The following is a 24,217-nucleotide window of genomic DNA, read 5'->3' on the forward strand; positions in this document are numbered from 1 at the left end:
ATTTTTTTAATGGTGATTTTATAACATCAACATCTAAACCATCTAAACTGTAGACGTCTGACAGAAATAAAGTCAGTCTGGTTAGTAATAAGTGAAGCTGGTAATGCTGTTTGTGGAGTTGTTTAATCCTCCTCTGCTGAGATCTTCACAAATTGAATCTCTTCGTTTTATCTTTAGTTGATTTAATCTAAGGCTGTGACTAAAAGTCTGTTGTAGTTCTTGTGTTTCTCTTTCCTTCAGTGATTCTGCTTGTTAACTGCAGGTGTTCATCACTAATGCTCAATCATCACTCAATTAATCACTTAATTATCTCATTAACTTTAACACTGCTTTAGTGTTACTTTAACACTGTAGAGTGGGACCATATTTGCTCTGAGCAGTGTTGATTTAACACTGGGGATTTTGCTGTGTAACTAAGACCTTCTTGCCCTTGTTGGAGGGGATGGGACTACAGATCCCAGAGTAAGTTTTCAATATTATTTTTAACTATAACAAATACTTATGTCTGATTTGCCTCAGTCGTTACACAATCTATGGCAAATTTTTGTGAAGGAAGACAAGCATGTGAAGTTTAGGCCTATCTGGTTTCAAACTGAAGCGAAACACTGTCTGAATGTTTCCTGAAGAACTGAAAAGCTCCTAAACCTGTTGCACCAGCGGTCATGCAGATAGCAGATTTGAACCAAAAAATCAAGTGCAAATACAAATACAAAAATAAGATGAGTAAATAAATGGGATATATGATCACAGAAACCCCCTGTTAACAGGTTAATGTCATGTTTCCTGGTTCTAGTAAGAACTCCAGCTGATGCGTTTTGGACCAGCTGTAATTTGTTTATTAAGCGTGCAGAGCAACCACCCATAATAGCATTACAATAATCTAGCCTTGATATATCTAGCCTAATAATCTAGCATAGACTAATTGTTCCGCATTTGTCAATGAGAGCATATGGCATAATTTAGACATATTTTTAAGATGGAAAAATGCAGTTTTACAGATACTAGACACTTGACTTTCAAATGAAAGATTGGTATCAAAGAGCACACCCAGGTTCCTAAGCGAAGACTTAAAGGAACACGCTGACTTTTTGGGACTTTAGCTTATTCACCGTATCCCCCAGAGTTAGATAAGTCCATACATACCCTTCTCATCTCCACCGCTAGCCTAGCTTAGCACAAAGACTGGCGGTAAAGCCTTTAACAGGGCAGCCATCAAGTGTTAGACAGTATTCTAGATTATTACATGAGGAAGTTTTTTGCCCAATAATTAGAATCTCTGTTTTTTCATAATTAAGTAGTAGGAAATTACTAGTCATCCATCATTTTGTGGACACCACTTAGACAACCAGCCATTGAGTGAGGACAATCTAAATATCTCATCAATCCTGAGAACAGGAAGGGTACCAGAGCTAATTACAGTGCTTGACATCGTACTTGTGAGTTCACACACCTCTTTTTTGCGTGATTGCCGACCCCAGGGGGGTAAGAGCCCAACTAATGGAAACAATAATCATCATTATGGTGACTTCAAATGAAACACATTAGAGTTAAACCTCTGTTAATTATTAATAAAAACTTCTGTAGATGTCTGACAGAAATAAAGTCAGTCTGGTTAGTAATAAGTGAAGCTGGTAATGCTGTTTGTGGAGTTGTTTAATCCTCCTCTGCTGAGATCTTCACAGATTTAATGTTTTCTTTTCTCTTCAGATGATTTCATCTTAGACTGTGTCTGAAGTCAGTTGTAGTTCTTGTGTTTCTGCTCGTCTCTTTTTCTGTTCTCTTCATTCTTTGATTCTGCTAGTCAACAGGCTTATTAAGGCTGAGATGACTCCATATTTAATATACACAGATTTTGTGGCTCAGATAAGGTCCAGTTCTGGTTTATTTATTTTGCTCTTGGCTGACATGTGGCCAGAGGTGTAAAGTCCAGGTTCAGAAAGTAAAAGTCCTCCTCAGTATTTTGTTCCAATCACCTGGATTTGCTAATTCAGCAGGAGAGAGAACTAATTAGTGAAATCAGCTGGCTGAGTTCATGGGTGGACTAAACATATGGCAGGACTTTTTCTTTCTGACCCCTGGACTATACACCTCTGGCCGTGAACTTGCACGGCTTGGACTGCAAGCTGAGATCCGCGCCCAGAGACGAACGGACAGGCACAGATGCACGGCGACGGTCTCTTCGCGGAGGCATGTGCACAGAGCCGTGGGCTTCCACCTCGTCCCTTTAGACGAGCGCCGATTGTGATTGCAGACCACGACTTTACCACGTAGAGTCCTCCTCCTCGAAGCAGCCTTGCGACGGCTCGACTGCAAAAACCAGACTTATTTCCTTTTTACCAGAGCAATTCGCGTCAAGTCCAGCGCGTCCGTGAAAAGGACCGGTGCGTGGTGAGGGCAGAGGACTATGGCCCCAGGCCTCGTCGTCACCATCGTTTCTGGGTGGGGGAGGGCTTAGATTCTTTATGCCACTGCGCAACCACTAGTGAAAAACTGCTTTAGATGTGTGTAATCTATACGGTTTATTTGCCATTTTAAGTCATGTTTAATATTAGTTTTTTCTTTATTTGCATACGAGACATGAAACTGAATGTAGTCAGATCATGTTATATTTCAATTCGTTTAATGACGTCAGTTTTGTGTCACAGAAAACCTAGAAATATGTTATTTTCCGGATAGGAAAATAGGCCTTGGAAATAATATTTTGTTATGAATTGAACAGATCTACTATTTATGGGGAATGTTAAAGTCTGAAAAGACTACTGACTATTTGTGCTGTCAGTTAAAAACCTACCAGTCACAGCATAGTGTTGAAAGTGTTGCATAAATGCATAAATTACAGCTCATCCTAATAAAGATAATAAAAACTAAATTCTCACCTGCATTTCCTCTTTCATCCTTCCAGGTGAAGAGATCTCTCAGACTGTTGAGCAGGCCATCAGTGGAGACATCATGGGTCGCCTTATTGTCCAGCCCGGTGGATGTGGAGAGCAGATCATGATCGGAATGACTCTACCTGTCATTGCCACTCATTATCTGGACAACACCAAGCAGTGGGAGGCTGTTGGCATGGACCGCCGTAGTGAAGCCATTAACCATATCAGCACAGGTCAGCAGGATACAATAGATATACAGAATCTGACTAGGATTTGAAATAAAAGAAGAAAAAGATTGAAAACCAAATAATATACAAATAATTTTTGCATTAAGGTTATCAACGGCAGCTGGGTTACCGTAAATCAGATGGATCCTACGCTGCCTGGACAGACAGGCCGAGCAGCACATGGTATTTTCATTTCATGCCCAGTTTCTCTTGTCATATTTTATCCTATATATGTTTTTTTATGATGATTTGTAACAAACAATAATTTGTTAATATTTTGCAATTCTGTCTGTTAAAGGCTGACAGCGTATGTGGCCAAAGTCTTCGCCATGGCCAATAACTTTGTTGCTATTGAAGAAAGTGTGCTGTGCAGCGCCCTCAAGTGGCTGGTTCTCTACAAACAACAGCCAGACGGCTCATTTAAAGAGGACAAAGTTGTAATTCATGGAGAGATGGTGGTAAGTTGAATGTCCCTGATAGCAGACCATCAGTGAATAAACACTAAATCAAGGGTTAAACTTAACATTGATTTTTCATTAGGTTTACAACCTTAAAATAATTGTATTTCTAAGATGAAAAATAGATCAAGATGGACATAAAATCGATATTTGTTCAACAGATTAAATAACTTATTTTACATTGAATCAACATTGAAACAACAAATCAATCTTGCTTTATGTACAACAGGATCTTAAATAAATCTTAAATAAATAGAATAAATCTTACTTTATTCATATACCGGTGAATCAAGTCTGTTTTGACATCTTTCAAGCAGAGACTATGCAGGGCTGAAATAAAAATGGTTTTGAAGCAAAAAGTCATTAACTTCAAAATCAATGATTAAACAACTCAGAGAACTCAAAACAAACAGCATTACCCTCTTCAAATATTACTAACCAGTTTGATTTTATTTCTGTCAGACGACTCCAAAAGTTCTTATTGAGAATAATCCGAGGTTTAGATGTTGATGTTGTATTGTTTAATTTGCAGTGACCATGATGGAGATCAGTGTTCGCTTTAATTGTACTCTTGACTCTTGACTGTATAACAGTAGTATTTGTCTGGCTGCTTTAACTGTGTGATTATAAAACACTTTTGTTATAACAATAAAAGCTCAGAGAAATATGATCAGGTCATGCTGGCTATAAACACTAATGATGATACGATTATGATAGTAGTTATGAAACAAGCCTGACTCACTGATCTCATGCAGTTTAATTCCATATGGAATGTGTGTTGTATTATTAATACTTATTAAAGCAATCAGTTATGAATGATTTGCGTGATGTACTAAAAAAAACATAACTTAGAAATCAACAATCAGCATATAAATCTCAACAATGGTGACAAAAAAATACAATATTCAGATAAACAGATCAACTCTAAACACCCCAAAACAGGCTACTAAAAATCACAACAAAAGCACAAATAAAAGCAAATAAAGAAAATAGTAAGACCGAGAAATAGTATGTGTTTTGTTCTCTGCTGGCACCCATTAGCCTGGCAAGCCAGACCCACATCAAGATGTTAGGTCTGGCAACTCACGCAATAGGACAGCGCTACAATCAACCAGAGCGTTTTCCCACCAGCGGAGCTAGTTGTTGGTTCAACTTTTGCCGTATCTGGTCAGCAAAACTACGAACACATCTTCCTTTTTTTAAAATGACTTCAATGCCGTTCTTTGTTCTTTTCTCAAAGAAAAACTCCAAGTCCTCCAGAGTCGCGGACAAAGCCGATTCGAAAGACTGCTGTTCGCCAGCAGCAGCTCTTCTTTGTTTTCAAGTAGCAGGGAATTCACGCGCAATTCTGTCGTCATTATGTTAAGCCCGCCCACTGACTCTATACACGATGTGATTGGCCTGACTAGAGTTTGGTTTTTCCAACTTGAAAAGTCAACGGAGAGTTGCTAGACGACACTGGCTGAAAAATAAAATGTGCTGCCGCTAGGGTGCGTCTAGATTTCTAGGCTAACCCAGCATGCATTTTGGCAAGAAGATTTTTGTTGATTGTCATCATTGTTGAGATTTATGTGCTGATTCTAGATGTCTGTGTGTCTGAATAATGCATAAGCTCAAAATGTTTTGTGAATCTTTATATTTCTTTGGAATAACTAATTACCATAACACTGCTGGATCTCATGCTCACAGGGCAACTATAATAAAAAATAAAAATGACCAACACATTACCATATATTAAAAAATTAGACACTGGATGAGATTAGAGGTTCAGGCCACTAGATCAACAGTTACACAAAATCACCTGATCATATTTTTACTTGTCTTTTTGTGCAAAAACACATAAAATCACACAAAGCAAACCACAGAATTGTACTTTTTTGTTTAGTAAATTTGACAGTGAGATTTTACTGTAAACAACTGACTTCAGCACATAATGCTATAGTGGAGATCTGTTGTTAGTGTTTAATGTTCTGTTGGGATTTAAAGGGTTTCTGTTGAGTTTTGTGTGTCACCATTGTGCTGAAGAGTAGAGCCTGAGCTTCAGTCCAGGATGAGCAGAAACACACTGATGTTATGCTGCATGTTGCTTTATTTAAAGGCAGTGACTGTGTAGTTGCTGATGCATTGATAACGTTTTTAAGTTCTTCAACTCATTCATGTGTGACGATGATCACTAGTAGGATTTAGTTAAATTGATGTTTCTAGTTAACTCATAAAGTCTTTTTCTTAGTGGATTCAAATGAAATAATCTCACAGTATAAATTTTTAATGGCAATTGACCAATCAATTTCCTCAAATGAAATGAGTTATCTCAAGTTTTAATTCAGTACATTATTAATAACAGTAACATACCATAAATATTACATTAAAATACTGTAAATTCACAGCTGCTCTTGTTTTGATGCTCTTACAGGTGTGTTGTATTATTTTACAGCATAATTGTAGTTTATGATTTACAGTATTCTTGTAAAATTTACAGGCTTACTGGCAACCAAAATTGCCAGTAAGTTGCTGTAACTTTTACAGTAAATTTTCCATATTTTTTTTTTTTTTTTCCATTACAGCAGCCAGAGAAAAGTTAATGTCAAAAAGTCAGGGCTCAAGAGTCCAAATAAAGCAAACACGAATCTCAATAATGGTGACTTCAAATTAAACGTTTTCATTAAGACATATTGACAGAGTTGTATAGGCTAGTCCAGGGGTCAGAAATAGGGCTGGGCGATATATCGCACGATATTGTTATGCGCATCTCGTCAGTAAAGCCGGTTCCTTGATTAGTAGTAAATCGCCATCACCTGCTTTCAGATGGAGCGGCATTTACTACAAAGAGCCGTAGTTAACTGACAAGCTGAGCCATATCGCATTAATATCGCAGACGTATCGCCAGCGATAATTAATGCGATATGGCTCAGCTTGTCAGTTAACTACGGCTCTTTGTACACAGCAAAAACTCCAGTGTTAAATTAACACTCCTGGGAGTGTATATGAACACTCAAGAGTGTTGAAGTTAATGAGATAATTAAGTGATTAATTTAGTGATGATTGAACATTATTGAAGACACCTGATGTTAACAAGCAGAATCACTGAAGGAGAAAATCACAAATTGTAAGCTTTAGATAATTATTTGCTTTAGTTGGGCTCTTGAGCCTTATGTGTTTACTTTAGATTTTGTTTGGCTGCTGTATCTGAGTTACAACTGCCAGATGAACAAAGAAAAAAAAGTGATCTGATGGTGTTGGTTGTATTATGACATTCATCATTTGAACTTGATCACTGAACTCATTAAGATTCTTCTTTCTGACTTTGATTTATGTTGTTGGTTACAGCATAACTGTGAATCTGCATAAATGCCCAGAATTTTAGATATAATATAAAGGATTTCTTAAAAGTTGTTTAAAAAAAAATCATTCTTTTAGGCACACACAGATGTCAAAATTCAGTCAATGCATCTCAACAACATAAATCAAAAACAAAGTTCAAATGATGATTGTCATAACATAACCAACACCATCAGATCACTTTTTTCTTTGTTCATCTGGCAGTTGTAACTCAGATACAGCAGCGAAACAAAAATTAAAGTTAACAATATAAGGGTCAAGAGCCCAACTAAAGCAAACACCCATCACCATAACGGTGGCTTACAATTTGAGATTTTCTCCTTCAGTGATTCTGCTTGTTAACATCAGGTGTCTTCAATAATGCTCAATCATCACTCAATTAATCACTTAATTTATCCATAATTTTTTTATCAATTAAAACATACAACCAACTTTTCTGTAGTTATGTAAGGCATCTATAGCTATTGACTATGCCGGTAACTCTACTAGTGAGTTCCTCTTATGACGTCACGCCCCATCTAGTGGAAGGGAGCGGGAGCGGTTAAAACCACTGTTAAAAATGCCAACTTTTCATATTATATTTAGCATTTTGGTATAAAAAACAATGGTGGGCGGTTCTTATCTTTATGTTTAACAAACACATTGCATTATCTTCGTGAAAAATTTAACCTGCAATTTACACTTTAAAGTAAGGGGGTAAGAGGGGCGAACTGGGGAGAGGTGATGTTGCATTTGGCTCCTAGCAAATCCACGTATATCCATGTGAGTGTGTTAACGTTATCCTCACCTAGCGCCACTTCACAGTAGGGCTGTGCGATATATATCGTGAGATTGTTATGCGCATCTCATCAGTAAAGCCGGTTCCTTGATTAGTAGTAAATCGCCATCACCTGCTTTCAGATGGAGCAGCATTTACTACAAAGAGCCGTAGTTAACTGACAAGCTGAGCCATATCGCATTAATATCGCGGACGTATCGCCAGCGATAATTAATGCGATATGGCTCAGCTTGTCAGTTAACTACGGCTCTTAGTACACAGCAAAAAACTCCAGTGTTAAATTAACACTCCTGGGAGTGTATGAGTCCACACTCAAGAGTGTTAAAGTTAATGATATAATTAAGTGATTAATTTAGTGATGATTGAACGTTATTGAAGACACCTGATGTTAACAAGCAGAATCACTGAAGGAGAAAATCTCAAATTGTAAGTTACCATTATGACGATCAATGGTTGCTTTAGTTGGAAACTTGACCCATATATTATTAATTTTAGATTTTGTTTGTCTTTTGTTTCTGAAATATAATCACCAGTTGAACAAAGAAAAAAGTGATCTGATGGTGTTGGTTATATTATGACAATCATCATTTGAACTTGATCACTGAACTCATTAAAATCCTTCTTTCTGACTTCTATTTATGTTGTTGGTTACAGCATAACTGTGATTCTGCATAAATGCCCAGAATTTTTGATATAATATAAAGGATTTCTTAAAAGTTGTTTAAAAAAAAAAAAAAAAAAGGCACACACAGACGTCAAGATTCAGTCAATGCATCTCAACAATGGTGAGGAGCAGAATATTCAATTAGGAAAAGTCAATTACATAGACAATTCAGATCATAATTTATTCATACCGCAATGCATGATGGGAGCCATTAATGAGTTGTGATTGGTGGCAGCCACTGCAACATGCTTTATTATTGTCACCATTGTTGAGATTCACAGGCTGATTATTGATGTCTGTGTTTTAAATGAATTTATCTGAATATCTTTTGATCAGAACAATGTTTATTAAATTTTTAGAATTATAAGTAAAGTACTGATAATCAAAGGGTGAAGAATCTCTAAACTGCTGCTAACAAGTTAAACCAAACTATCTCAATAAGTTTCCTTTTTCAGATCACAGCATGATTATGTCAAAACATAACCAACACTATAAGATAACATTTTACTTTGTTCATTTAACTGTTATAAATCAATAACAGCAGACGAACCACAGTAAACATTAAAATAAACATATAATGGTCTAGAGCCCAACTAAAGCAAACACCCATCACCTTAACGGTAACTTACAATTTGTGATTTTCTCCTTCAGTGATTCTGCTTGTTAACATCAGGTGTCTTAAATAATGCTCAATCATCACTAAATTAATCACTTAATTATCTCATCAGCCCTAAATGCCGCTTCATCTGAAAGCAGGTGATGGTGATTTACTACTAATCAAGGAACCGGCTTTACTGTCGAGATGCGCATAACAATCTCACGATATATATCGCACAGCCCTACTTCACAGCTAGCTGCTGCTGCTGTAGCGGCATGTTCTGGACGTAGTTGTTCCTGTCTGTATCCCCAACAGTAGCCGTAAAAAAGTTTGTCATCTTTGGCAGCATTGCCAAATACTTATCGGCATCTTTTCGCTTTTTTCTTTTATTTGAGCCGCTTGGGTAACTTCGTTTCATTTTCGCGTTTAGACTCGTCTTGCTTCGTCTCTGTTTGTGTACTTCCCAGTCCTCCTGTCAGTGCGTGTTTATCTTTCACGCCGCGCACCGTTACGGACTAGTTCATTTCATTGTGAAAGTCGGGGGTGTATGTGTAGAGACGGATAACCATGAACTGGACATTTGAACTACTACTTCAACGTTTCAACGTATTTCTTAAGAATATTAATACAATTTACCATTCTTTTGAAGCGTTCATAATGATAAGGGGCTTTTTCTTTTCTTTTTCTTCTTTTTTTGAGGTTGGTTGGGGGCCCCCCTACTACGACCGCTGGTAGGGGGCCCCAAGCAGCCGCCTACCTATGCCTCTATGTTAAGCCACTGTGTATGACCTGGCAATAAACATTTTTGTAATTGTGTCTATAATGTGATTGGCTAAACTTATTTTATTTCGGGTGCGGGTCGGGTGTCGGTTCTATTTTAAGCGGGTCGGGTGCGGATTTTAATTAGTGCTGCTGTCGGAAAACGGGTCGGATGCGGTTTGAAGCACTGCGGGTACGGGCGGGTGCGGATTTACAAAATCGGACCCGTGCAGGACTCTGATTTATGGTTGAACGCCTAATCTCTCCATTGTCACGCTGGACATCAGGGACCTGTTTGCTGTCACTCTGAGCTACTGTTATGAGCCCGCAGTGAAACAGCCAATCAGAGCAGAACTCCTCATTACTATTCATGACCCTTCCAAATAAGGTAAAAACAGACCATTTCATTCTAGGGCCAATTCCTAGGGTTGAAAATGGACCTGTAAAACCATATCTGGACATTTTAAATGCCCTTTAATAAGCAATAATAATAATGTAGATATCAGAGACAAAATTTAAATATTATTTCAACACATTCTAGGGCACCTTTAAGAGCCCAACTAATGGAAGCACTAATCACTGTTATGGTGACTTCAAATGAAACAGAGTTAAACCTCTGTTAATTCTCAATAAATACTTTTGTAGAAGTCTAACAGAAATAAAGTCAGTCTGGTTCGTAATAAGTGAAGCTGGTAATGCTGTTTGTGGAGTTGTTTAATCCTCCTCTGCTGAGATCTTCACAGATTTAATGTCTCTTGTCTTCATTTGATTTCATCTAAGATTGTGGCTGAAATTACTCCATATTTAATATACACAGATTTTTTTTTTGGCTACGATAAGGTCCAGTTATGGTTTTTTTATTTGCTCTTGGCTGACATGTGACATTGCTATACAGAGGTGTAAAGTCCAGGTTCAGAAAGTAAAAGTCCTCCTCAGTATTTTGTTCCAATCACCTGGATTTGCTGGAGAGAGAAATAATTAGTGAAATCAGCTGACTGAGTTCATGGGTGGAATAAACACATGGCAGGACTTTTACTTTCTGACCCCTGGACTATACAACTCTGTCCATAACCCTTGCAGAATCTGCATTTTACTATTTCACAGGACATTTGTTTCCATGATTTTAATAAACCAAGAAAAATCACACAGCCTGTGATCATCATGCATTTTAGTTATTTGAAAAAAAAAAAAAAAAAAAAAAATATATATATATATACATACATATCTGATTTGATATTTTGATAATAAAATGTTTGTTTTATGGGGGAAAAACGGTTGCATCCAACCCCAAATAATATTATAATTAATATTACTATTTATTATAAAACACTGCTAACATTTTTGTAATAATTGCAATAATATACATTAGTAATGCAATTTATATTGCTATCTTATAATATTTTAAACTCATGCATGTTTGGTGACCACTGATTAATAACCCTAGTAGAAAGGGCTACATTTGCAGATTTATAATGTTTTTTTTTTTTTTTTTTACTGCAACATACTGTTTATTTGTGCTTTATTCCAGGGTGATGTACAGGGTAAAGATGCTGATGCCTCTCTGACAGCCTTTGTTGTGATTGCCATGCAAGAGGGAAAGACCTGTAATGGATCAGTTGGTGTAAGTATAGCTCTTCCACTGTTTTGTTTACCAAAAACATAAAACACTTTTCCTGTTGATTTTAACATACACACAATTTATAGAGTCTGGATGAAAGTATCAGGAGGGCTGTTGCATTCTTAGAAGGTCGACTTCCACAACTGACCAATCCTTACGCTGTTGCAATGACGTCCTACGCCATGGCCAATGCTGACAAACTCAATAAAGAGATCTTGATGAAACATTCCACCAAAGGAGATGGTCAGTAACAAGTCATCAAAAAGTGTTTTGCTTTCTACAACATGGAATAATTCAAATATATAATAATTATATAATGGAAAAATTATCAAATTTTGCAGTGTAATGAATAATGATTGCTGCTTGTTGGTGTCAATAACAGTAAAGGAACACAGTCCTGTTATTATTCCTGATTTGTGTTTGAATCAGCCGGTAGGTCCTGGACTGTCGCTGGACAGCATCATCACTCAATGGAGGCGACGGCCTATGCTGTGCTGGCACTTGTGAAGGCCAAAGACTTTGATAAAGCAGGAGAGGCAGTGCACTGGCTGCGTTCACAACAGTCTCATTATGGTGGATCTGGCACCACACAGGTACACTAACATCTCATCATCTGACTGTGATATACAGATGCAGAGCTTGTCTTTGAATGCTGTTCTGCACTTTCCAGGCGACCATCATGGTGTTCCAGGCTGTGGCAGAGTATCGCACGCAGGTGAAGGACCAACAAAACTTCAATCTGGACGTGGAGCTGTCAGTGGCAGGAAGAAGCAACTCTGTCAAATGGACCATTAAAAGAGACAATGTGCATCTTACACGGTCAGACAAGGTGAGGAGAAACTCATCAAGATTGTTCAAATTGTTCCTGTTCAATTTTTCAATATATTTTAGTTGTATTATGGGAGTTTTTTTTGTCATACATCATTTTTAATTGTCTATGTCAAATTAATTGTCTAAGTGTTGTGTTTGGTCAATGAAACCTTCAGGTATCTCTACTATCATGGATTTGATTATTCTGATAATATCTGCGTTCACTCAACAGGTGGAGATCAACAAGGACTTCAATGTGACGGCAAGAGGAACTGGAACAGCCACTCTCTCAGTGAGTGTTCATGAGCGTTTATACGGTCAACAGCAAGATTAAAGCGTTTGAACATCTAATCTGAGACGTGCTGCTCTTTTCAGGTTCTGACACTGTACTATGCCAGACCTGTTGAGAAGAAGTCTGACTGTACACTCTTTAATCTGACTGTTAAAATGGAAAAAGACCCTGAAAGTAAGACTGACTGATTTCAGAGCCTTTCTGTAGCACTTTTCACACTGTGCTTTACCCCGGGTTATCTTCGCTCTAAATCCTGTGTTTAACCCCAGGTAGAGGATTGTTTGACACTTGTAACTAGAACTACAATTACTTCAGAAGTGGGGTTATTGGTTTTTACACAAATTATGAAACCTCACCGCTTTTGCAGTGCTAACCACACATTGCAGTGACAAACTTCTTGCCTTTATAGCCTGAAAAGTCCATTCAGAAAAAAAAATTGTAGTATAGTTGGCAATATACAAAATGAAATCACGTTCTGCATTTGTCGAATCAATGACAATGACACAGCAAATATGCAAATAAGAACATCAACCCAGGCTTTATAAATGTAGGCTACAGTGTGAAACACCAGCAAATGAATACCCAGGATTTATTGTTATCCTCAGGTAAATTATGAGCAGTGTTAAACATGAAACAAGATAACCCAGGATTCTGTTTACCCAGGGTTTCGAATGACCCAGGGTTAACTAGTTCAAGTGTGAAAAGCTTTACTACTTTTTCATTTAAATTATTATAATTCATTTTAATGTTCCCTTTAGAAGGGGAAGACCTGACCTGAACTAAAACCACCAAATACTTTTGTTTCCCTTTAGCAAAACAAGGAGCCACTGAAAGTTACGACTTCATTATGGAATTCTTGTATGTGAACAAATACCTCATTTATTTTTATGTCAAGAAACCATTTTATTTGTAATTAATCAACATGTGCTCATTTAGGCTGTTTTCACACTTGGTTTGTTTTCTTAAGGTCGATCCCACCCCACATTTTCCCACAGTTGCTGTCCCAGTCAACACGTTGATGTCACAGTGATCTCTCCATATGATCACAACGTGAGTTCACAGTGAGCTAAAAGTGTAACCGCACAGCGCACTCACTGTGTGCTCATATTATGGCCACAATGTTAATCACCCCAGCTAGAAATGTTATTGGACATGGACTCCAACATTGCTCAGATGTCAAATTTTGGTTTAAAATGAAAATTAGGTTGACGTCTAAACATCTGATGTCAGGCTCCAACTTCATTAAACAACTCCACAAACAGCATTACCAGCTTCACTTATTACTAATCAGACTTTATTTCTGTCACACTTGTACAAAATACTTTATTGAGATTAACAGAGGTTTAGATGTTGATGGCAGAGTTGTATAGTCCAGGGGTCAGAAAGTAAAAGTCCTGCCATGTGTTTATTCCACCCATGAACTCAGTCAGCTGATTTCACTAATTAGTTCTTTCTCTTGCTATTTAATATGGAGTAATTTCAGCCACAATCTCAGATGAACTCAAATGAAGACAAGAGACATTAAATCTGTGAAGATCTCAGCAGAGGAGGATTAAACAACTCCACAAACAGCATTACCAGCTTCACTTATTACTAACCAGACTGACTTTATTTCTGTCAGACGTCTACAAAAGTATTTTTTGAGAACTAACAGAGGTTTAACTCCGTTTCATTTGAAGTCACCATAACAGTGATTAGTGTTTCCATTAGTTGGGCTGACTTTTCTGACCCCTGGACAATACAACTCTGGTTGATGGTTTATTGAAATTAATAGTTTGGTTTGATTTCACCATTATGGTGATCAGTGTTTGATTTAGTTGGGCAGTTTGACTCCTAATGTTCTAATGTTAGTTTTTCTCTGGCTGCTGTAAATGTTTGTTATGGCAAAAACAGTAAGAGAACATATGATCAAATGATGTCAGATACTTGTTGATAACAACAAGGATATAGTCATCATGTAATGCACTGATCAGCTTCTAGACAGTCATGTGTGTTATAATTTTCATTTAATTGATTTTTGTAATGTTTTTACAGCATAACATCCCACTATGTATAAAAAAAAAAATATGTATAATAATATATAGATATACATATAAAAAAAAAAAATCATTTTGAGCTTGTGTTTCACTTAGACACACTCAAACCTCAAGAATCAGCGTGTGAATCTCAATAATGGTGACATGCTTCATGCCGCAATGCATTCTGGGAGCCACTGATAAGTTTTGTATGATGCACCCAGAATGCATTGCAGCATGAAGCATGTCACCATTATTGAGATTCACACGCTGATTCTTGAGGTTTGTGTTTATCTCAATGAAGTCGCTTAAAGCTTAATGTACACAGACATAGTCTTTTTTATATTAAATATTTCAGATTTTACATTATGATAATATTTTTATTATCAACAAGTAGCCAACATACTTGATCACATTTCCTCTTGCTATAACAAACAATTATAGCACCTGGTAAAAAGCTAAAATCAAATAGTCAAGACCAAAGAATCCAATTAAAGCAAACACTGCCTCCACAATAACCAAACTATTACTTCTAAACAAACTCTTTTAAGAGGTTCAGTCCTGTGTCTGCTGGGAAACTTCCTGTTAAAACTTAAGAATGTTAGAGGATAATGTTCTATCAATGTTATCACTAAACATGTTTAAAATGTTTTTAGAGAGTGTTATCCTACCTTTTAGGAGAACATTCTGGTAACACAAATAAAATTAGATACAGAAACAATACAAGAACATAAGATAATGCTCTCAAAACATTTCTAGCTGGGATGAGCTCATATTGTGGTGATAGTTTGAGCACACAGTGAGAGCGCTGTGAGGTTACTTTTAGATCACTGTGAACTCAGATTGCTGACGGTGTGACCACATGTTGACATCACTGTGAGATCAACAGGTTGACTGTTGTATGTTTGCTTCATGAATGTGAGGACTAGTGACAGCTGGTTACCAATGTGACTGTATTCACATGCAGTTTCACCGCATCTGACAACGTAACTTGCTCTTCAAAGACTGTTAATTCAGAGACAAGCAGCTCTGTGTTATACAACAATATTGGAGATCTGCCATCAAACGGACTCGGGTTCAAACCAAACGCTCTTGCGTGAAAGCAGCCTTAAACGCAGCCTGAGTAGGCCTACGAAACCTGTTAATAAAATCTGCTCTTTATCTCCATCTTTACAGGTACAAAAGTAATGAAACCGATGCCACTATGACTATTCTGGACATTGGCATACCGACGGGATTTGATGTTGAAGAAAATGATCTTAAAGAGGTATTATGATGATAAACTGATGCAGTGATGCCACACTTTGGTATTTAGAAGAGGAATCCACAGCTTTTTTCTCATTTTCTTACCCTCAGTTGTCCACGGGGAAGGAGAGATACATTCAGAAATATGAAAAGAATAAAGTGCTGTCAGAGCGAGGATCCCTCATCCTCTACTTGGATAAGGTATTTAAGCAGACTGTGTTGCCTGATGATGTCAAACACAGATTTGTTTTCTTTTTATCATGAAACCATGTGTTTTGCTTATCACAGTATAGAGTGCAACAGTCGGCTTCCAGAAGTAAAAACTCCATTCAATTTCTCCATAGGGAAACTGAATTTTAACGATAACTTTTAATAAACCTTTAAGGCAAGGCAAGTTTATTTATATAGCACATTTCATACACAATGGCAATTCAAAGTGCTTTAAATAGAGATGAATAAAAATAATCACAAAATAAAAGCAAGGAAAATTCAAACAGTTATTCATAAGCTTTACATAGAAAGGAATTATAATAAGCACACTATAGCAATTCATAGTGCTTTGCATAGAAAATAGACACAAAGTAAAAGCAAGGGAAATTAAAACAGTTATAAAAGGAATTAAAAGAGATAAATGATACAGTTATACAATTAATTAGAGTAAAATGAATTAAAATAGTAAAAAGATGATATATAGAATAAACTTCTCATCTGGCAAAACACCGTTGTATCTTATTTTGACTCTGAGATTTCCCCATGATGGTCAGTATTCTTCTGTGGATTTTCATTTATAACTCTAGACGTCTCTAGAGAGATCAATTTTCACCTCAATTGAAAAAGGTGAGCACAAATTTGGTCATCAGGACCATCGGGTTTCCCCTACTACTACAGTACCGTGGATTATCTGAGCCCATCAGATTAGTGTAATCTGTACCAATCCAGACCAGTAATCTGTATTAGTCACCACAGTGACTAGTGTCACCACAGTAGGGTTAACGACCCTTACGGAACAAAAATATATGGGAATATATTGCAAAATATAATGTGATATATTACATAATACAGTTCCATATATGGGAAACTAGTGCTTACAGTGTGACCCTTGACGCAACAACTTAATGATGGACGCGGAAGCGCAGAGGATAGAGCAAAACAAAACACCATGCACAAATTAAAAGTCTAAAACGACAATTTTTAAAGAGAAATGTGGGAGGAGCTTGAGTTTGTTGCCCAGCCCTGTTTGTTTGAACCGCGAGAGGCATCAAAGCTTACGCTACTCCTACATCTATGTCATGCATCGTCAAGTGTTACTCTTTTGGCGTAAGTCGACTTGCGTACGGCCGTCTGCTAGTTATTTTAGTCAATAAAGTTTTAAATATGGATATTTTTCTTACACAAATGCATCTCTTCACTTTAGAAGGCCTTTATAAACCCCCAGAGCTGTGTGGAGCACTTTTATGATGGATGCGCCTTTATGGGCTTCCAAAAATATATTCCCATTCACTCCCATTATAAAGCTTGGAAGAGCCAGGACATATTTTAATATAACTCTGATTGTATCAAGCAGAATCACCAAAGGAGAAAATCTATTTTTTCAAGCCACCTTTATGGTGATCAGTGTTTGATTTAGTTGGGCTCTTGACCATTAAACTATTAACATTAGATTTAGTTTGGCTTTTGTAACTGAGTTATAACTGAAATGTAATCAGGTGGTGTTGGTTATGTTTTGACATAATCATCATTTGACCTGAGTCACAAAATTCATTTAGAGAGTTTGGTTTACTATGTTGATTACAGCAGCCCTGATTCTGAAGCAAACGATTTTCAGCATTTTCAATATAATCCAAAATATTTATTAAAGGGGTGGTATAATGCCCTTTTCAAAAGATGTAAAATAAGTCTTTGATGTCCCCAGAGTGTGTGTGTGAAGTTTAGCTCAAAATACCCCACAGATATTTTTATATAGCATGTTAAAATTGTCACTTTTTGAGGGTGAGCCAAAACGCACCGTTTTGTCTCTGTTCCTTTAAATGCAAATGAGCTGCTGCTCCCGGCACAGAGGGCGGAGCTTCAACAGCTTGCACTCACACAGACATACACTGCAAATTTCACAAACGTTTAGCCATTTATGTTCAAACCGGAGTCAGACAATGATGGAGAGACTCAAGAAGAAGTGACAACATGTAGACAACAGGACATTTCTGAATGGTTAGTTGATGAATTTATGTAGCTGATGTGTAGTTATCTTCTAGTCATTGATTAGCATATTCTGTCTTGATAATCTATAAATCATGTTCAGGGGGCGTGGTTTATGTAAATGTTATGGTTGGTGATGTCACTAACCCGGGAGGAATGTTGTGTAGTCTCTACCAGCCGTTTGTTGTAGTCCTTAAAAAAATTATTTCTATAAAAGCAAATATCTCCTTTTGCTTTGAAAATTGTAACTTTGCAGATGTTGTTTATGCTCAAACAGCAACATTACACACTAACTAAAGTTAAAAAAGTGAAATCATAATCAACCACCCCTTTAAAAGGTGTTCTGATCAAAAGTTTTTTTTTATTTAGACACACAGACATCAAGAATCAGCCTGTGAATCTCAACAATGGTGACAATAATAAAGCATGTTGCAGTGCATTCTGGGTCCCACAAATCAAAACTCATTCATGGCTCCCATTATGCTTTGTGGTATGAATAAATTATGATCTGAATTGTCTTAGTAATTTCCTTTTCCTAATTGAACATTCTGTTTGTCACTATTGTTGAGATTCATACACTGATTCCTGATGTCTGTGTGTGCCTTAAAGAAAGATTTTTTTTTTTTTTTTATCAGAACAACTTTTAAGAAATCTTTTGAACTATTTTGAAAATTCTTAATCTAATGCTGTAGTATCACAGTGATGCTGTAATCAACAATATACATTTAAGTCAGAGATTAGGCTCTAAATGAGTTCAGTGATTCAGGTCAAATTGTGATTGTTAAAATATAACCAACACCACCTTTCACCTTTTCTCTTTGTTCATCTGGCAGTTGTATAAGTCAGATACAGCAGCCAAACAAAATCTAAAGTTAAACATTTAAAGATCAACTGCCCAACTAAATAAAATGTCACTGCCAGGGGGGCGCTAGCCGCCTCTACTAAATTGCGTACCACCCTGAGGAGCAAGACCGTATTCCCACAAAGTCAGAACGAGACACAGGATAGCTTCAAAAGGTTTTATGTTTATTAAATTATTAAAAGAGTCTTTAAAGTGAGCAATTACTCCAAGGAGGATTCGACCAGCAGTTTCTCGTTCTCTCCAGCAGAGGCTCAGACAGTAGAAGGATAGCGTCAGCGCAGCAGTTTCTCGTTCTCTCCAGCAGAGGCTCAGACAGTAGAAGGATACCGTCAGCGCAGCAGTTTCTCGTTCTCTCCAGCAGAGGCTCAGACAGTAGAAGGATAGCGTCAGCACAGCAGTTTCTCGTTCTCTCCAGCAGAGGCTCAGACTGTAGAAGGATACCGTCAGCTCAGCAGTTTCTCGTTCTCTCCAGCAGAGGCTCAGACAGTAGAAGGATAGCGTCAGCGCAGCAGTTTCTCGTTCTCTCCAGCAGAGGCTCAGACAGTAGAAGGATAGCGTCAGCTCAGCAGTTTCTCGTTCTCTCCAGCAGAGGCTCAGACAGTAGAAGGATAGCGTCAGCGCAGCAGTTTCTCGTTCTCTCCAGCAGAGGCTCAGACAGTAGAAGGATAGCGTCTGCACAGCAGTTTCTCGTTCTCTCCAGCAGAGGCTCAGACTGTAGAAGGATAGCGTCAGTGCAGCAGTTTCTCGTTCTCTCCAGCAGAGGCTCAGACAGTAGAAGGATAGCGTCAGCTCAGCAGTTTCTCGTTCTCTCCAGCAGAGGCTCAGACAGTAGAAGGATAGCGTCAGCGCAGCAGTTTCTCGTTCTCTCCAGCAGAGGCTCAGACAGTAGAAGGATAGCGTCAGTGCAGCAGTTTCTCGTTCTCTCCAGCAGAGGCTCAGACAGTAGAAGGATAGCGTCAGCGCAGCAGTTTCTCGTTCTCTCCAGCAGAGGCTCAGACTGTAGAAGGATAGCGTCAGTGCAGCAGTTTCTCGTTCTCTCCAGCAGAGGCTCAGACAGTAGAAGGATAGCGTCAGCTCAGCAGTTTCTCGTTCTCTCCAGCAGAGGCTCAGACAGTAGAAGGATAGCGTCAGCGCAGCAGTTTCTCGTTCTCTCCAGCAGAGGCTCAGACAGTAGAAGGATAGCGTCTGCACAGCAGTTTCTCGTTCTCTCCAGCAGAGGCTCAGACAGTAGAAGGATAGCGTCAGCGCAGCAGTTTCTCGTTCTCTCCAGCAGAGGCTCAGACAGTAGAAGGATAGCGTCTGCGCAGCAGTTTCTCGTTCTCTCCAGCAGAGGCTCAGACTGTAGAAGAATAGCGTCAGTGCAGCAGTTTCTCGTTCTCTCCAGCAGAGGCTCAGACAGTAGAAGGATAGCGTCAGCGCAGCAGTTTCTCGTTCTCTCCAGCAGAGGCTCAGACAGTAGAAGGATAGCGTCAGCGCAGCAGTTTCTCGTTCTCTCCAGCAGAGGCTCAGACTGTAGAAGGATAGCGTCAGTGCAGCAGTTTCTCGTTCTCTCCAGCAGAGGCTCAGACAGTAGAAGGATAGCGTCAGTGCAGCAGTTTCTCGTTCTCTCCAGCAGAGGCTCAGACAGTAGAAGGATAGCGTCTGCACAGCAGTTTCTCGTTCTCTCCAGCAGAGGCTCAGACAGTAGAAGGATAGCGTCAGCACAGCAGTTTCTCGTTCTCTCCAGCAGAGGCTCAGACAGTAGAAGGATAGCGTTAAACACAGCAGTTTCTCGTTCTCTCCAGCAGAGGCTCAGACAGTAGAAGGATAGCGTCAGCGCAGCAGTTTCTCGTTCTCTCCAGCAGAGGCTCAGACAGTAGAAGGATAGCGTCAGCGCAGCAGTTTCTCGTTCTCTCCAGCAGAGGCTCAGACAGTAGAAGGATAGCGTCAGCGCAGCAGTTTCTCGTTCTCCAGCAGAGGCTCAGACAGTAGAAGGATAGCGTCAGCGCAGCAGTTTCTCGTTCTCTCCAGCAGAGGCTCAGACAGTAGAAGGATAGCGTCAGCGCAGCAGTTTCTCGTTCTCTCCAGCAGAGGCTCAGACAGTAGAAGGATAGCGTCAGCACAGCAGTTTCTCGTTCTCTCCAGCAGAGGCTCAGACAGTAAGAAGGATAGCGTCAGCGCAGCAGTTTCTCGTTCTCTCCAGCAGAGGCTCAGACAGTAGAAGGATAGCGTCAATGCAGCAGTTTCTCGTTCTCTCCAGCAGAGGCTCAGACAGTAGAAGGATAGCGTCAGCGCAGCAGTTTCTCGTTCTCTCCAGCAGAGGCTCAGACAGTAGAAGGATAGCGTCAGCACAGCAGTTTCTCGTTCTCTCCAGCAGAGGCTCAGACAGTAAGAAGGATAGCGTCAGCGCAGCAGTTTCTCGTTCTCTCCAGCAGAAGCTCAGACAGTAGAAGGATAGCGTCAGCACAGCAGTTTCTCGTTCTCTCCAGCAGAGGCTCAGACAGTAGAAGGATAGCATTAAACACAGCAGTTTCTCGTTCTCTCCAGCAGAGGCTCAGACAGTAGAAGGATAGCGTCAGCACAGCAGTTTCTCGTTCTCTCCAGCAGAGGCTCAGACAGTAGAAGGATAGCATTAAACACAGCAGTTTCTCGTTCTCTCCAGCAGAGGCTCAGACAGTAGAAGGATAGCGTCAGCACAGCAGTTTCTCGTTCTCTCCAGCAGAGGCTCAGACAGTAGAAGGATAGCGTTAAACACAGCAGCTTCTCGTTCTCTCCAGCAGAGGCTCAGACTGTAGAAGGATAGCGTCAGCGCAGCAGTTTCTCGTTCTCTCCAGCAGAGGCTCAGACAGTAGAAGGATAGCGTCAGCACAGCAGTTTCTCATTCTCTCCAGCAGAGGCTCAGACAGTAGAAGGATAGCGTCAGCGCAGCAGTTTCTCGTTCTCTCCAGCAGAGGCTCAGACAGTAGAAGGATAGCGTCAGCACAGCAGTTTCTCGTTCTCTCCAGCAGAGGCTCAGACAGTAGAAGGATAGCGTCAGCGCAGCAGTTTCTCGTTCTCTCCAGCAGAGGCTCAGGCAGTAGAAGGATAGTTGGCGTCAGCACAGCACTGCTTATAATACTCAGGATTAGCTCAAGTTATCAGCATAACACACCCGGGTCACAGGAGGCTGTTTATCTGGAACTGTAGATGCAGACCAAACAATCCGAAACCGTCAAAGCACTCGTGCACCCACTTCAAACAGCAAAAGCTTTCCCAATGTAAACACTTTAAGAACAGGACACTTCAAAACAGTAAACTCACTGTGATCAAGGCAAATGAACAGTGTCCAAGCAAACGTCTCCTTGAAGTTGGGCTGCGCTGGTTAGCTGCTGTGTTGAGAGAAGAAAAACAGTAGAGCGGTTGAGCAGCAGAACAGTAAAGCAGTAAAGCAGTCTGGCCGTGGGGCCGAGGGAATCCCTTAGAAAGCCTTTATTTCAACTGGCAGAGAAAACAGGATATGAGCAAAGCACAGGGGAGTCACTGGCAGTCACACATCCCATCACATTGAACCACGAAGCAGGCACACACGCCTCTCAACCCGACAATCGGGGCCATGTCCACGCGACGGTGGCAGCCGTAGTGATCGTGAATTCCAGTTCTGTCAGAATGCCGGTTTCGTTTCAGATCCTCGTCAGCTTTGCGTTCCAAACGCGCTCGATCAAATCGCCGGCCAAGCGCCCCTTCCTGGGCGCCGGCCTCTCCCCCGCATCTGCCACTTTCCCCCGTGTCTGCTGCACCCCGAACTGTCGGCAACAATGAACATATAAAGCACTCCCGCCAAACATGCGTGCCAATCGCCAGCCTAGATTCTTCCCGCCGAACACCTGAAGCTGATTTATCTATTAGATCGCTAGATTGTCACTATTTACATCCGGCACAGGAAGCAGCCATTTTGCTGGGTGTTACATTAAAAACATTCCCCAAGGGAAACCCATTCCCTGGCGTGTGCGTTCCTCCTCCACTGAATATAGTCACCCCATGACACAAACACTGATCTCCATAAAGGTAACTTAAAATTGGGATTTTTCTCCTTCAGTGATTCTGCTTGTTATCATCAGGTGTCTTCAATAATGCTCAATCATCACTCAATTAATCACTTAATTATCTCATTAACTTTAACACTCTTGAGTATGGAGTCAAATAAACTCCCAGGAGAGTTAATTTTACAATGGAGTTTTTGCTGTGTAACTGCATATTCACCTGTTTGTACATTACAGACTGCATATTAGAATTTTGCTGAAATTTATGCAAAATAAATGTTAATGTGGGCAGTTTCACATTTAATATATACATTTCCTTTTTTTTATTTTTGCTTTTTTTTTTGCTTATCAGGTTTCTCATAAACATACAGAAAGAATTGCCTTCAAAATGAACAAGAAGACTGATGTGAATCTGCTTCAACCTGCTGCCGTCACAATATATGAATATTACTCTCCAGGTGAGATATTAAAAGGCACCTATTATGCAAAATTCACTTTTACATGGCGTTTGAACATAAATGTGTGTTGGTAGTGTACACAACCACCCTATAATGCATAGCTGGCAACTTTTGAGTTTTGCTTGGAGTGAGATTTATGGCGGGCGGGCGGGGGATTGGGGGGATGTCAAAAAAATTATTGCATCACAATAAGTGTATTGTGATTGTCAAAACATTTTAGTAACTAAACTGAATTTTATTAGGTTTGGTGACAACATGTTACAATGTTTACATGGTACAATTTCTGGTAAGCTGTGCTTTTTTATTATTTATTATATTATTATTAATATCGACTCATTTGAATAAATATTAGGTAGGCTACACAAGATAGGCATTCATTTTTCTCAAGAAAAAAACAACTCACCTAATGCTGTAAACATACAGAGAGCCCTATCAGCTGGCATTATTATTATTTAAGGTTAAAAATAACTCAAATTAAATATAATGTGTTTTTTTTATTATAATAACAACTTTATTTAATGATATAAGTAAAAATATAATAAATATGTAATATAGTACACATATTTAGCAAAATACTCTCTATAGCTCCTTTTTTCTAGCCAACTAACGTGCTATAGCCTATTATGGTCACTAAATGGCTTTCCTGAGGTAAATGTTATGTGACATGATTGTTCTCCAGCTGTTTTATTGACCCCTTTGTTTGATTGATTGGTCGGTATTATGTATGAGGTATATACATTTTGGTATGTTGTACTGTATCTTTTAACAGTGTTCATTTCATTTTTATTTACTATTAGCTAGAGATGATCGGTTCACGTGCCGCTAGGGATCTGTCGCGTCAAATTTACAAGCGCCAAAACGGTATTTATTGTTTGAATTTCATAATAAAAGTGATAGAATCTGAGAGCTGAGATTTTTTTATATCATAAGTAACCTGCTCTGTCTAGTCTGTCGGTCTCCGTGTCCTCTTTGCTTCGCGATTTTTCTGTGCGTGAGAAAATGGATGTGTGGCGTGAGAGCGTGTGAAAAG

General features: G+C 39.1%; 1 protein-coding gene across 1 annotated transcript in view; it reads left to right on the plus strand.

The window, feature by feature from the left end:
* The window catches only part of LOC311283427 (complement C3-like), a 114,947-nt gene that overhangs the window by 65,651 nt on the left and 25,079 nt on the right, over positions 1-24,217 (plus strand). Inside the window, exons 24-36 of the mRNA XM_084397795.1 lie at positions 2,903-3,106; positions 3,208-3,283; positions 3,399-3,558; positions 11,225-11,317; positions 11,401-11,557; positions 11,744-11,907; positions 11,985-12,143; positions 12,357-12,416; positions 12,500-12,590; positions 13,229-13,274; positions 15,608-15,698; positions 15,788-15,877; positions 23,082-23,187. Of these exons, the coding sequence (XP_084253921.1) occupies positions 2,903-3,106; positions 3,208-3,283; positions 3,399-3,558; positions 11,225-11,317; positions 11,401-11,557; positions 11,744-11,907; positions 11,985-12,143; positions 12,357-12,416; positions 12,500-12,590; positions 13,229-13,274; positions 15,608-15,698; positions 15,788-15,877; positions 23,082-23,187 (1,497 nt within the window). The remainder of the gene's footprint in view (positions 1-2,902; positions 3,107-3,207; positions 3,284-3,398; positions 3,559-11,224; positions 11,318-11,400; positions 11,558-11,743; positions 11,908-11,984; positions 12,144-12,356; positions 12,417-12,499; positions 12,591-13,228; positions 13,275-15,607; positions 15,699-15,787; positions 15,878-23,081; positions 23,188-24,217) is intronic.

The sequence above is a fragment of the Rutilus rutilus genome (assembly GCF_951802725.1).
Source record: "Rutilus rutilus genome assembly, chromosome: 2".
Taxonomy (NCBI): domain Eukaryota; kingdom Metazoa; phylum Chordata; class Actinopteri; order Cypriniformes; family Leuciscidae; genus Rutilus; species Rutilus rutilus.